The 15,554-nt window shown below is 33.2% G+C and overlaps 2 protein-coding genes across 2 annotated transcripts; both read left to right on the forward strand.

Annotated features, from left to right (window-relative positions):
• The first annotated feature begins 232 nt into the window (after nucleotides 1-232).
• On the forward strand, nucleotides 233-1,723 carry LOC145011628 (CAAX amino terminal protease family protein). Its single transcript, XM_078970368.1, has 4 exons — nucleotides 233-469; nucleotides 739-897; nucleotides 991-1,206; nucleotides 1,364-1,723. Exons 1-4 carry the CDS (start codon nucleotides 290-292, stop codon nucleotides 1,703-1,705), a joined length of 897 nt encoding a protein of 298 aa, XP_078826494.1. The 5' UTR covers nucleotides 233-289; the 3' UTR covers nucleotides 1,706-1,723.
• A 1,301-nt stretch (nucleotides 1,724-3,024) lies between these two features.
• Nucleotides 3,025-6,721, forward strand: LOC145010724 (uncharacterized). The gene is made up of 4 exons (XM_078969243.1): nucleotides 3,025-4,735; nucleotides 5,998-6,252; nucleotides 6,323-6,442; nucleotides 6,519-6,721. Exons 1-4 carry the CDS (start codon nucleotides 3,623-3,625, stop codon nucleotides 6,579-6,581), a joined length of 1,551 nt encoding a protein of 516 aa, XP_078825369.1. The 5' UTR covers nucleotides 3,025-3,622; the 3' UTR covers nucleotides 6,582-6,721.
• Nucleotides 6,722-15,554: the final 8,833 nt, after the last annotated feature.

Raw genomic sequence — 15,554 nt, forward strand, 5'->3', positions numbered from 1 at the left:
ACAACAACAAAAATATGTTTAAAAGTTAAATTAAAATACATAATAAAATATTTCAAAATATCATAAGCTAAATATTTTTTAAAAAAAAAAGTAACACACGCTTATTCTTTTTGTTATAGAATAATAGTTTATTTCTTTCAATCGTATTATATTATTCCTGATGATACTTTGAAAATTTTGTTAAATGTAAAAAGTTTTAGAACATTTTTTTTTTTAAATTAAACAACATTTGTGATTTATTATCATACATTTCCGAATGAAACTATTCTGAAACTATGTGGTTTTGGATATGACAATGCTAACGGTTCATCTTCCTCGGCGATTTTCCAGTCTCACAAGAGCTCCAGGTAGATCGATCGAAAGCTTCCAAAATAATCGCATTATCTCCCTTTCTTCCATAAGGGTTAACAAAGATTCTTCATTCAAGCTTCGATGCATCAGGAAAGATAGCAACCACAAAGCATCTCAGGTTCATCGATTAAACCCTTTTCTCTGTTTTCCTGTGTCGTTATCATCAAATCGAGCAATTTTATTATCTGTTCCATATTCACTTCCGATTTCTAATTATTCACAAGTTCATATTCACATGGTTATTTAGGGTTCCGATCCCAAAACAATGAAATTCCCGAGTTAAATATTGTTATTCGAATCTTCTTCATTCTAAATCATATGCTTATTTAGATTTTTTAGATTATCAATTCCAGTTGCATAAACTAGGTGAACCATTACTTATCGCAGGCTTTCTCAATTCTGAAAACGGACCTCCAATCCGACAATGGAAGCACATGGAGCACCATGGCCTTTTATATCTTTAGCCTGCACATTCCTCTGAGCTTTGGAGGACTCTCAGTCGTTGCACAACTTCTGAATCAGACCCATCTTAATCCCGACATTCAGGTGATTCAATCAACATCTAAACGTACTCTTATCTTATCATTTTTCAAAGGGTATTTTAGACATTTCACTCTTATGTTTCTTTTTCCCAAACAGGCATTGTCATTGCTTCTGATACAAACTTTAGAGCTGGGGGCTTTTATGTTACTTTTACAATTCTCCGAGAAGCCATTTAACATTTTAAGCTTCTTTAAAACTAGAGTTTCCCCTAAAGAAAGAAACTGGTTAATAGCATCTGTGATTGGACTTGGGTTTCTTCTTGTATTCATCTTCCTTACATCTTTTGTGGCCGACAAATTAATCGGGCCCAAGGTTAGTCTCAAAACACTGATATACAGCTGACAAGCTGTGTCAGCTGTATATGGATGTTTTTTTTTTTTGACTTAATGTACAAAGAACAACTTAATACAGAAAGTCAGGATTACAGACTTTCCCATTATTAACCCTAATTTTTGTGGTTGTGATGTAGGATGTGAACAACCCAATTTTGAAGGAAGTTATTTCAGGTGGGCCCCTCTCGGTGTTTTGGTTAACTCTTGTGTATTGTGTTGTGACTCCGGTTCTTGAGGAAACGGTTTATAGAGGGTTTCTATTGACATCTCTTGTATCAAGAATGGAATGGAAAAAAGCAGTTGTGATAAGTTCTATTGTTTTTAGTGCAACTCATTTATCTATTGACAATTTTTTACAATTATGTGTTATTGGGGTTGTTCTTGGATGCTCTTATTGTTGGAGTGGTACTTTGATTTCCCCTTTTGTTATTCACTCACTGTATAATCTTCTTATTTTAGTTGTTACTTTTACATCTTAATTGCATTTGTTTTTGGCATTGGGTTTTGATTTGGTTCGGTTGTATGTTTGGTTGCAAATGAGTACAAAATTGAATTTTACCGAATTTAATCAAATGGTAACCTAAATATTTTTATTAGTATTTGTAAGAGAAATTTTCGGAAAAGGAACTATATTTTTAACATTTTATCTGAAAAACCATTTTGTTTTCTTTAGAAGTCATTTATATTTGTAAAAGTTTTCAAAAAAGTCATTTGGATATGTATTTTATAAAAGCTTTCTTTGTTTCATAAAGATGTTTCAAACATTATATATTATGTGTCCACTCTATTAAATTAATGAGACTTCACGAGTATCCTTGATATATTAACGACTGGAATTCACATTGCACTCAAAAATATTTCTTCATTTGAAATAAGTGGCACACATAACAATGCCTTAACGGGAATCCTTGTTGTTGATTACATGATCTTATTCAAATAAACCAAATAAACCTTGCAAGATAAAAAGAATTGCTTAGTTAAACATTAAATTCAAGTTGAACATTATAAGGTAAGTTTCAATATGCCACTTTATAGTGGTCGACCTAGAACAAAATCCAAAAACCCAAAGGTTGCACTGAACAAAATTTACATTATCTGAAAAAATTTGAGGGGTATCTGTACTACCTTGTGTTATTTACTAGGTCTGGCCCACACGCTTTGTCTCTGTTAGAAAAACTCAAACTCGAAAACTTGAACTCGCTTGCAGGTCCTTTAATTCTTCTGACCTTATTACACGAGCAAACAAATATTCCACAAACACGAAGATATTTGAAATAACATAACCTAAGCGAAGACTTTTGTGATTCATTAGTGAAAACTTAGTTGCTTTTCTAAATAAAATATATACATTTGGTAAATAGTTTGCAAAATGTAAAATTAGAATCGTAAACCCTTTACAAATATGGTTTATGTCAGTACAATTTATGAAACAATCATTTTATATTTATATAGATATGATTGTTAACATCTACCTCTCCTATCCCATTAAAATGGAAATCAAATGGTTTTTTTTTTTTATGAAAGAGCAACTAAAAAAGAGACCTTTTTAAAAAATATATAACTATTTTGTGTTTTCTTAGAAGATAAGTAGTTCATTGTATACATGCTCAATTACCTTAGTTTTTGTGAAAACCATATTCTATTTTTCCTCTAATTATTACAAGTTCGCATATGCCTAAAAATTCGAATATTGTTTGGTCCTCTCTACACATCCACACGCTATCGACATCCAACCTACCCACATCAACGGCCTACAGCCAATCAACTTACTAACTTACATATTCATCAACATCAACGGCCAATAATCAAATCAAATCCCCCATTTTCATTTTCATTCCCATACGCCTCTCGCACTTTCCCCGTGTTCTTCGAGCCTTCATCAACGAAATCATCATACGAATTGGCTTTTGATTTTTCTTTCAGATTCCCTGTTACACATACGGAGTAACAAAACTCGGATATGATGTCCATGGGAGGGCTTTGCTCGCTTCAAGTTCTGTCTGGACTTCAAGAACAAGCCCTTGTAATGGTGGATCTAATACCTCTACGGTTTCCGAAAAATTCTATACAAAGTACGCCTCGATGTTGTAAGTTTAGGGTTTTCTTCGTCTAAGCGTATGATTTCATCCTTTTCTTCTGTGAAGTAAATTTCTGGCGTTTACGTCGACTGTAATCCGAAATTTGAAGAATCGTATCTTAAAATCGCTCCGATTTCGTGAAAATTTACTGTTTATTGCTTTTAAGTAGTTTAAGGAACGATTGCTGATGTCCTATTAATCGTTGTATTTGAAATCTGGTGCTCATTGTCGAGTTAAGCTTTTTAGGGTTTCAAATCAATTGAAATTTGGGGATTTGAGGTTATTTAGGGTTTCGTATAATCTGGAAGAGAGTATTGAATGGCAGGACGAGGCAAAGAGTTAGGGTTTCTCGAAAGAACTGGTGTTATCAGTTTAAAAGAACAGTTGGCCAGAACTGCACTGCGAAATGTGAGATTGAAGGGTCATACGTATGTTGAGCTTAGGGAAGATAATAAGAAGGTTATCTTCTTCTGTGTATTGTGTCTTGCTCCATGCTACAGTGATTCTGTTCTCCATGATCATCTACGTGGCCATCTTCACAAACAGATGTATGAAGCTGCTAAAGCTACCTTGTTGAAACAGAATCCTTTTCCCTTCAATGATGGTATGCTTTTCTTCCATAACACCGAGGAAGACAATCATTTGGTACCCTCAAACGGGAGGAATTTAATGCAAAAAAGGAGTATCAATGAAAACAATCTTGCAATTGTGGCTTTCAAAGGAAATGCTTCTGACTATGAACTTTCATCTGAGGGAAGCTTAGATTCAGGACAAGGAGATGAGAGTTTAGATCTTGATGATCTGATAATTCCCAATGTGCTACACAAAGATAAAGTTACTGATTTAGAAGTGAGAGAAATTGGTATTGGGAAAATTTCTCTCAAGTCCCTTGAGCAAGAAGGGGTTTCAAAGGGAATCAAGAAAATTTGGTGCGAATGGTTTGGGAAAAGTGATTCAGTTAACAATGACAAGATTCCATATCATGATTTTGCTGTTGTTTCATTTGCATTTGACTTTGATTTGGGTCGAAAGGGAATCTTAGATGACTTGCAGGGTTTTCTTTCATCAAGTTCTAGACCTGCAATAGAGGGGAATACAAACACTAAAGGAAAAAAGAGGAAATCACTATCTGATCCTGAAGATTATAGTGAATCTTTGAGCAACCACTATGAAGAATCTTCCAGTGAAGAATCTTTGGCATCGGGTAGTTCTAATTCAAGAAATCTTGTAGAAGTTTATGATGATAACTCACTCCAATTAAGAGTTTTCCCAAACAAATGTACAAGGAAAGAAATTAGGGCAAGACAACGTTTAGCATCAGAAAGAGTGTGTGACATCTGTCAACACAAGATGCTTCCTGGGAAAAATGTTGCAACACTTCTTAACATGAAGACTGGTCGAATCGTTTGCAGTAGTAGAAATTTGAATGGGGTATGTTTTCTTATTTATCTTTTATCTAATCTCTAACCCTTAATCATACTTACACTTTTAGACCTATACTAGCAATATGTAAGTAATGTAACCCATAACAACAATGTACTTATCTTTTTCTTTACACCTTATAGAAACCATAGGGACTCTGACTCTAATTTAGTCTTCTTGTAAAAAATATCAAAACCTGGGCCTAAAGTGTAGAACATTGCAAACTCTAGGGACCAAGGTGTAAGTCCCTCATTTCTTTCAAATTGAAAACTATAGATTGACCAAAAAGTGTAATTTCGGAAATTTAAAACTACAGGGACCAGAAATGTAATTCCTGCAACTTCAGGGGCCAAAAGTATAATTCTGGAAAATTGAAACTATAGGGACCAAAAGTGTGTTTTGCTTATTTCCCACTTTCATATTAAAAACTAAATGGACCAAAAGTGTAATCCAGAAATTTGAAATTACAGGGACCAGAAATGTAGTTTATGCTAATTAAAAACTACAGGGCCTAAATATCTAATTTTGGAAAATTAAAACTACAGGGACCAGAAATGTAATTTATTCAAATTAAAAACTACAGGGACTAAAAATGTAATTTTGGAAAATTAAAACTACAGGGACAAGAATTGTAGTTCCTGCAAACTAAAATCTTCAGGGGCCAAAAAGATAATTCTGGAAAACTAGAACTATAGGGACTAAAGGTGTCTTTTGCTTATTTCCCTCTTTCATGATGACCAAAATTGTAATTCCGGAAATTTAAAACTTCAGGGACCTGAAATTTGACTTTTGCAAATTAAAAACTACAGGGACTAAAAAGGTAATTTTGTAAAAAATAAACTATAAGGACCAGAAATGTAATTCCTCTAAACTAAAAACTTCAGGGACCAAAAATATAATTCTGGAAAACCAAAAGTATAGGAACCAAAAGTGTCTTTTGCTTATTTCCCACTTTCATAGTGACCAAAAGTGTAAATCCGAAAATTTAAAACTACAGGGACCAGAAATGTAATTCCTGCAAACTAAAAAACCTAAGGGACCAAAAATATAAATCCGGAAAACTAAAACTATAGGGAACAGAAGTGTCTTTTGCTTATTTCAGTCATTCATAGTGACCAAAAGTGTAATTCCTGAAATTTAAAGCTACAGGGACCAGAAATTTAATTCAGACTAAAAATGTAATTCCGGAAAATTAAAACTACAGGGACCTAAAGTGTCATTTGATTATCTTTTGTCATCTAATGTAATATATATATATAACAATGATGCAGGCATTTCACGTGTTTCATATTTCGTGCCTCATTCATTGGGTCCTTCTGTGTGAGTCTGAAGTTTATACAAAACAGATAGTAGCTGCTCCTGAAGTAAAGAGGAAAAGTAGGCGAAAAAAAGGAGCCAAATTTAAAAAAGCTGAAGAGGAGTCAAAAAAACAAATTTATTCTGCCTTTTGTCCTGAATGTCAGGGTACCGGTGTACATATTGATGAAGATGATGAGCTGGAAAAACCTACAGTCTCTCTTTCTGAGGTCAGTAAAACTGTATATTTCCATCTGTAATATTATTTTTTAATTTTTTAATTTTTTTTTTGGTTTTCAGATGTTCAAATATAAGATGAAAGCGAGTGATGGGCACAAGGAGTACATAAAAAACCCTGAATTGTTGCACAATTGTTCAACCGGTTTTTACTTCCCTTTCCAATCTCAAGAACCACTTCAGGTCCTACAAATATATTTCTTTTCTTAATTTTTTTTCTTCTAGAAAATAGAAATAATGATTTATTATTATTTTTCAGGAAAATGTGTCGGCGTTGAAGTTGCTAAGGTTTTATCATGCAGTTGAGTTGAGTAATGAGTAATGAGTAGAGGTTGTTTGGTTTAGTTATTTTTCTTGTATACATGTGTGAAGGTTTTAGTAAACTATATTTTATGTAAAAAGGTCATGATGATGATTCTAAGTTCTAACCATAATAGAAAATAACCTTGACTTTTCTGTTGACTTGAATTGCATGAATGTAAATGCAATTGTACATAGCATATCATTTATGCTGAAAATATTGGTTTATGTATTTTAAATACGAGAGATTGAACTCTGCTTTAAATCAACCTTTAATGTAGTCATTCGATGTAGTACATGTATCGATGTTGATAATATTCAATATGCAATGACAAAATTTTAGAAATTTATTATACGTTCACCATCTTATCTATTGATTTAGTTATTTAACATGCTATAAAAAGAAAGAGCAACCTACTTATTGGCTTCTTTTCATGGCCAATAAGAAGTTTTCAACAACTCACTCATAACTTTTTGGAACTCCTTATAAAAATTTGAGATAAAAAAGACAATAATACCTATACTTTTAACTCTCTTTCCACCTTAAACTCTTTCGTCATTTTATAGATATAAATAGTTTTGCAAAAAAAAAAAGGTGCTTTATAGCTTATAATTTTTTGCCACAACGTAAGCTACTAATGTAAACATTTCTAAAAATTTATTTTTTGCTACCACACAAGCTAATATTCACTTTTACCAAAAAAATGCTTTTTGTTTTCAAACTCCAATCCAAACACTCTCCTCATAATCCATCCATCCGTATCCATGTAAAAAAGGCAATTACCCAAATCAATATCGAGAAACACACACAAACACTAAAATGCACATAGTGAAGTACTCAACTTAAAGATTATAGTAAGAACAATGGCCAAAGCAACATCTTGACGTTCAATGGGCCTAGTCTTTTAATTGAAGTATTGGAGCTGTTACATCTTATATGTGGAAAATTTATCAACAATATCTAATAAATAGGGTTTGTAAGACAATAATGATAGTGAAGAACCTCTCTAATTCCAACTGCTGATCATCATCTTTCATATCCATCATCTCTGGTTATTCCATTTGTTGCTCCAAAACTTGAATTTGTAATATATAAATTATTTTTTTCATAACGATGTACACCATTGATGGGTATTACACAGAGCGTACAATATATAATATCTTATTTTTTCATAACGATGTATACCATAGCTCATGTAATTGTATATGTCATAGTAGATAGTAACAACGCTAGGTATTGCCTTGCATGAATACTAGTGGTCGAAGAGGTTGATACATTAAACTTTGCGAATTGTATGCCTCGCATGAATAATAAAGGTCAAAGAGGATGATACTAGGAAGAGTTAATCTGAATGTCGAATAAGGAAATGTCGGATGTTAAAGGCTAAGTAGGGGTAAGCTGACATCTGATCGCAAGGTTGATCCAAATGTTGAATGCAAGGCATAATCTATATGCTAAAGGTAGGATTGAGCCGAATGCCGAAGGCAGGGCTAAGCCCGCATGAGAAGGCTGAGTAGAAACCAGATGCTAAGGGTAAACATAACCTGATTATTGAAGTAATACAAAAGGAGCAAAAGATATTCCACAATTAAAATCATAGTTTGACTTTCCTATGTTTGTTGTACAACTGTTATCTCTTCCTTACTTTTATTTACTCATTTTCCATTGTACATCACTTTATATATTTCATATCAATAAAAGGCAAAATTATCCTTTTCCAAAATATCATTATACATTGATATGGTATTAGAGCCCTAATCAAGGTTTCATGAGTTTATCGATCCTCTTCCATCGCCTTGCTTATCTCATCACCATCTTTTCAATGACAACCTCAAATACAATCATCCCCTTAACAACAAATACCAATCTCCCTATACTAATAAACGAGTAGTTCTTTTGCCATGTGTCACCATGTTAGACTTTATAATTAATATCATGTCATTTGTCAATCTATAATTTTATGTATTTATTTGAATCAACGATTATAATTCTATATATAGTTAAAAGATATGTATCTTAATTAATAAGTTATTTAAAATAATTAATTAATAGTTTTGAGTTTTTACTTAAAAAGTTTAATATATTTTGTAATCGTGGTTCCCACAGGTTATAAACCAGTCTTCAAATAAAAGGAACCTCTAAACATCTTCCACTTTGGAGGAAAGAGATTCTGTCAACACACACCGATCTTGATCTTGATCGATTCATCATAGATTCTACAAAATTATCTTCCAAATATGTCGAGAAAGAGTGCACCAAATCAAACCCAAAATTTACCTTATGGTAAAGTCAAGATCAAATAATCATCAACACCATCTTGGGTAGTTGCTCAAGAACCATACAACCTACCCTCTCTTCTACAAAAACTGCCCTTGAGGCTTGGAATCGACTCAATGTAAGCTATGCTAGTGTCTCTGGAAGTTGTATCATATCCTTAAAGATAAAAATACCTAGAACCCTAAAAGGGCTAGATCGGTTACTGAATACCTTCATGAAATGAAAATCATTGTAAAAGAATTAGCCCTAGCTCAAAGGCTTATTGAAGAAGAAGATCTCAACGTGCACATTTGAGTACAACCTGGCAATGAGTTCAACAACATCACCACTGCAATCAAAGTTTGGGAGAAACCAATTTTGTAAAGTCCTAAAATATAGAGTATATTTTTCATTTTAAAATTATATAAAACCATTCACGTCCATTCCATCTAAAGATAATTAGAGTATATAAAATATAATCTCAACACATTAGAGTAAAAAATAAAACAAATAGTGCAGAATCTTTGGTAGAAGCGATGCAATCAGGATGAGATCTTTCCCTTTCCTACCAGAAGTACCTAAAACATTTAAACTTAAACCGTAAACATAAAGCTTAGTGAGTTCCCTATGGTTCCACATACCAAAACGGGCCTCACCCAACAATCATATAAACGGGCCTCCCCTAAAATAACATATACATGGAACACGGATGTTACAGATTTCATACCCAAAACTATACGAAAAACTTGTTGATTTTGAACAAACACTCAAAGAAACCGAAGCCAAAACTTCACTAGCTATATCTACAACCAACTACACTCAAGGCAACCAAGTAGATTCCCAAATCAATCAGGTTCCAACTCATATTCTCCCACTGGGAGTAATCGATTTGGAAAAAACAACTTGTTTTGCAACCACTATCACATACCAATACATAATACCAAAGAGTGCAAGAAACTAGCTCGAGTTCTCCAGGATAGAAAAATTACAATTACATCACTAACCTATGTAGTCTCTATAGTCAATGCTACTACCTTTCAATCTACATCTTCTTTGGATCTATGGATGGTTAATAGTGGGGTTGGATCGCTCTTCACTAGATTCCTTCACAAAACATAGAGGACCAGATGATATAGTCCTCAATAATGGTAAGCTTCTTCTTATATCTCAATCAGGACTGTAACATACATATTCCCGATATATATAATATATTTTGGCTTATTCTGCTTAATTCACTTAAAACCGGACTTTCTACCCATAAGCGTCAAGGCACCTTTAATGGGGCACGGGACTCCCAACCCATGGGTTGATAATTTCTTTTAGGGTTTTGGGAATATATAATGATCATTAAACCTTAGGGTTTTATCATTATCAGCCTACATCACCCTTAGAGCGAGTTTTTTGAAACCCTAACCCCCTCTCTCTGGTTCTTGAGCATTTTGATGATTTGTGAGCTTATTTCTTCGTGTTTGAGTGAAGTTTGAAGATCAAGAAGTTCTTCTTGTGGCATAGAAGGTAGATCCAAGTTTAGATCTAGAAAATTTACTTCATTTATGTACTTTTGTGAGTATAAAGTTCATACCTTGCTCATTGATTTATTATATCTAGTTATTTGTTGTAATTGTCACTTTTTGGTCCATTTTGATTATGTCCTTAAAGTTGGAGAACTCCAGCTCCTTTTGAGCAATTTAGTATGCTCTATGAACCTTTTAGATGTGGAAATTTGGGATCTTTTGCATTTTTATTAATTCATGCTCGAGTGATGGTTCATATATGTCATTTAGAAGCTTCAAGTTTAGATCTTGGTTGTTTGGACCATCATAATGGATAAACTTATAATGTTTATCCATTAAGAAGGTATTGAGAATTAGATCTGAGAAGTTATAGCCTTGACTTAATGGAATAAATCAAAAACCCTTATGAAATGATTCTGGATGCGACATGTCATTTTTGGGCGTTGTTGACACTTTTCGATTTATTCTGAAACGCGACTGACTTAGCCTGGAAATCAACTAAATTGTTCTTTATTGGGCATTGGTGCGTAGGAAAAGGCGTCGGGCGCATGGTTGACGAAAAGTTGACTTTTTTGAATTTTTGACTAAGTTTAAACTTAGGTCAAACTTTAGGGTTTTGGGTCATAGACTGATGTTTGACATTTTATTTAATGTCTAGGTGGTTTGTGAGACCAACCTTTACATTATTCACACGTGGTTGTGATTATCCGGTTTATCTGCGAGGCGAGTCTTCTCACTATACTATGTAGCATACTGGGTGTCAATGTATGCATGTTGCTTTTATGCTTATATGTTTGTTGGGCTGGGCCTGCTTGATTGCAACATGACGACTTTAGGAAGATAAAAATGTTCTTTTTTATAAAACAATTTTATACGGAAAATGAAAGTGTTTAAAATAACTAGTTTACTTTATGACCATTTAAACAAAACCACCAAGAGGATCCAATTACATGAATTATAAAGATTATAACAACACATAGGATGTTAAGAAAACAACCTTTGGAGTCTTTAATCCCAATTGGAATTAAGAAGTTGATGAAGATAGAAATGAACAAGAAGCTTAATCTTCTTTACAAGTATCCACCATCAAGAGTAAGGTACAATGGAATGCTATTTATCTTTTCTATTTGTAACTTCTTAAGCCTTTAAGTACTTAACACAATTAAGTAATAAAGGAAAAACACTTCTAATCACCAACACTTGCAACTAGTCTTCAAAAGAGAGCAAGAGAAAAAGAAGAAGAAAGGTTATGACTTAAGGGAGAAAAGAGGCAAAGAGTATCATCAAATGAAATCCTTATGCACTCTTTTATAACCCACACATCATATCTAAGACCCATACCTATACAAAGGTCAAAGGTAAGGCTCTTAAGGAGTATGGTGTGTGTAAGAAGAAGACATTCAAGCAATATGTGACTCATTCTTCAAACCTATGACCCATTTGGAGTATAATAAAGGGTTTGATGTGACTAATTCACTAACTAGATAAACTAATGTAACTAGTAAAGTTAAATGGAAACCAAAGTGTCCAAAAACTTGTACATGGCTAATTAAATCATACTATATGATATAATAACTAGTTTATACTCTCTTGAACTACTATTTTCACAAAACAATAATTATCACCTAATTAAATACACGAGTTGATTATATTTATTAATAATCATATTAATTATAAATGTTCTATATATGCCAACTTGATTAAGGTGTGACCCTATAGGATTATATGTTATTACCTAACATCTCTCAATAATGCCTCTTGTACATATAGATCCAACAAAAACAAGCCTATTGGGCTAGGCCCTTTATCATTATATGGTATATGGTATTTTGGGAAATCCGTAAGCATTGTGCTTATGGTTTTAAGTTTAAAACGTTTTAGGTCCTTCTAGTAGAAAAGGAAGGATGTGACTTGATTATATTGCATCCATTGAAGATTTCCACACTTTATGAATTTTATGTTTATTACTCTAATATTTGGTTTTTTGAATTTCAAAGTCGTACTTTTCTTATCTATTTATATTGGAATGAAATTGGGATGTTTTTTACTATTATTAAAAATACAAATTTTTTCTATAATTTGGAAAGTTTCAAGTTGGTATCAAAACCTTGGTTTAAGGGTTTTAGACTAACATTGGTGTGTATGAACTTAAACTAAGGACCGAGTGAATCTTTTTACAAAAATATTTTGTAAAAAGTTTTTTTAAAAAGAAATGGATGCAATGCATCCAGTTAGTTGGAGCTCAAGCAAGTAATTCCCAAAATACCCATACATGTTTGTTATGTTAATATGCTAAAGTATGTTAATTAGGCTAAGGATCTATTTAGGGTTGCATGCTAGAATGCATTTTAGAAGAGATGCCTTTTTATACCTAGTATGTATGTATGCTATGTGCCTACTAGGGTTCATGCCACTGATGATAGATTGTCGGATGAATGCTTTAGGGTGGTACATGATTAAGACTAGATAGCCTTAGATATTTTTGGTTCAATCTTATTTCTTATTATTGTTTGATGAAGGCCTTATCATAGATACATCTATTCAAACGTCTATTTTATCTTGGTTATGTATGACCTGCATTTATGAGCCGATTTATTGATGTTAATACAGACCTTTTGACATGTGAGTAGAGTGGGAAATTCTAGGGTTACCTAGGATGTATCTTAGTATATGTGTACACTACTATGATGGTGTTGTTGGATTAGGTGTCTAAGCCCATAACTATAATTGGTATGTACTTGAATTGATAGCAGCACAGTCCTTTTGGGTTGCCCTCAAACCTAGCAACCGGACAAGGAAATTATGAAAGGAGAGATATTAATTTATTATAAGATTAATAAATTAATATAAATGATTTTATTAATATGTTAAAATATTAATATATTAATAAGAAATCATTTGGTTTAATTAGTTGTTAGCCAGAAATTAATTAGAATTAATTTCGGGGTTAAAAGAATTAATTATAAGGTGCAGGGACTAGTTTGCAATTATCTAATAGTTGAGTGGAAGGCTCTAGAACCCCCTTGGATAAGGGTGGACGAAATCTTTAGGGGAAACCCTAATAATTTCGTCCATAGGGGCTTGGATAAGGCCCTTGGGTTTCCTTAGGCCCTAAACAAAGGATAACTAGGGTTTTCCTAAACCCTAGATCCCTCAGCTATATAAGGAGTCTCCTGGTTCATGTTTTGGACACTCTTTTCTTTGGAAGAAACCCTAAGGGCCGAAATTTTGCATACTCCCTCTTCCCTCTCTCCTCTAATTTCTTTCTTGCTAGTTTGGGTGTGATTCCATTAGAGGCATTACACTTGTGGTGCTAAGCTTCCAAGAAGATCAAGATCAAGATCAAGGGAATCATCAATTGTTTACTATAACAATTGAAAGGTATGTAATTACTAAACCCTAGTTTGTAGAATTCGATTATAGCCTCTCTCCTCTAGGGTTCTTGTTTTGCAATTCAAAGTTGTATGTTCAATAGATAAAACATAGATCCAAAGTAGGTTGCATGTGAACTTAGGAATTGTTTTTCTAGTTTATTTGTTTTACCTAAAACCCATCAGTGGTATCAGAGACATTATTTGTTTTAAATTGAATTGTCATAATTGTTGATTTGCAAATTAGGTTTTATAGCTATTAAACCCTAAAGGCCATTTTTTCGATTTTTTGGGTTATGGTCAAAGGGTTTTTGAAAACCCTAGCCTCCAAAGAACCCTAATCGAAATTAGGGTTAGGGTTTTGAAAACCCTAGCCTCCTCCCTTGGAAATTTCGAAATATGCTATAAAGATTATGGTTTCTTTGTTTTGGATAATAGTTGCCTTATTGGATAATTGAAAAAAATAAGGAAATTATCCTATCCCCATATTTTCGAAATCTAGAAGGGATATGGATTAGGATTAAATTAATTGTTTAATTTAATTAGATAATCCTTACAAGATTTAATAAATTAATTAAAAGTTAATTAATAGATAAATATTAAATCTAATTAATTGGTTTATTTAAATTTAAAATTTAATAGTTTAAATTTCGAAAAAATTTATATAAACCCTTGGAGTTTTAAAATGTTTTAAAACACATCTTATATATATTATAATTAAAAGTTAAATATTATATATGTATAAGAATATGGTCAGTCAAATCGCTAGTATGCCTCATTTACGAAGCTAGTCTATAAGGGGGGTATAAGGAAACTGCCTATAAAATGGTAGTTGAATGGGTGTCCACTCTCACCCACCGCTTCCTTGATTAGTGGAGGGTCGTTAGCAGAACGGATTTGATAGGACAACTACTCCTCATTAAAAGTATAATGCTATTAAAGAAAGTACTAGAACACTATTTTTCAAAATCCCAACTCTAGTTACAATAGGAAAAATGTGAAAAGTATGCTAATCCATGAAATTGCACATTATGCTTTATTGGTCGTTAGTGGAGCGTGTGTGGTTAACCGGCACACTAAAAGGAACTAATAAAGAGTAGTAATGGGTATCTTATAATTATCATTTTGATGGAGCGTGTGTGGTTTACCGGCACATCAATAGTTAATGATAAATACAATAAGGTTACCAAGCACATTTGCATGGTTATTCACATCTAGTTTGTGATCCTCGGTATCCCAGTCACAAATAGTAGAGCATAATCCGAGATTAAAACATGCCATTAAATAGTTTTAATGTATCTCAAAAGAATTAGGAATTTCACTTCGTTTATTTTGTCTAATGGTGAAATTGGTGAATCGTCATTCACCTACCTTTATGAGATTTGAACTTGGATCTCGGCATCCCATTTCTAAGTTGTAAATCGTCATAGTTGGGTCCTAACCTTGATATGATATCTTTGGGTTATTATATTGAGGTGTCTTGGAATCTAACTAAAACTATCTTTCTTTTCAGATGTCTACTCCTGGAAACACTTCTGCTTCATCATCCTCCAGCCACAACTTCTCTCTACTAAACATCTGCTCCAAAGTCGTTATGGATGGCTCCAACTATAACGATTGGATGCGTAACATCAAGATGGCGCTTAGATTTGACGACAAAGAGTATGTCCTTGAAAAGGAGCTCAAAGAACTTGATGAGTCAAAAGCCACTCCTGAAGAGTATGCTGCCTACAAGAAACACTATGATGATGCTACCAAAGTGGCATGCATCATGGTTGCAACCATGTCCCCAGAATTGCAGAGGTACTATGAGGACTACTGGCCCTTTGAGATGAACAAGGACCTTATGGAAA

Source organism: Lactuca saligna, chromosome 8, assembly GCF_052625555.1.
Source record: "Lactuca saligna cultivar CGN05327 chromosome 8, ASM5262555v1, whole genome shotgun sequence".
In the NCBI taxonomy this organism is placed as follows: Eukaryota; Viridiplantae; Streptophyta; class Magnoliopsida; order Asterales; family Asteraceae; genus Lactuca; species Lactuca saligna.

What these genes read in the sequence shown, in the direction of transcription:
- LOC145011628 (XM_078970368.1), top strand. Translation starts at nt 290, where the DNA reads ATGACAATGCTAACGGTTCATCTTCCTCGGCGATTTTCCAGTCTCACA. An exon ending in ATCTTAATCCCGACATTCAG is followed by an intron (nt 898 to 990) that starts GTGATTCAATCA and finishes TTTCCCAAACAG; the next exon opens with GCATTGTCATTGCTTCTGAT. An exon ending in ACAAATTAATCGGGCCCAAG is followed by an intron (nt 1,207 to 1,363) that starts GTTAGTCTCAAA and finishes GTTGTGATGTAG; the next exon opens with GATGTGAACAACCCAATTTT.
- LOC145010724 (XM_078969243.1), top strand. Translation starts at nt 3,623, where the DNA reads ATGGCAGGACGAGGCAAAGAGTTAGGGTTTCTCGAAAGAACTGGTGTT. An exon ending in CTACAGTCTCTCTTTCTGAG is followed by an intron (nt 6,253 to 6,322) that starts GTCAGTAAAACT and finishes TTTGGTTTTCAG; the next exon opens with ATGTTCAAATATAAGATGAA. An exon ending in AATCTCAAGAACCACTTCAG is followed by an intron (nt 6,443 to 6,518) that starts GTCCTACAAATA and finishes ATTATTTTTCAG; the next exon opens with GAAAATGTGTCGGCGTTGAA.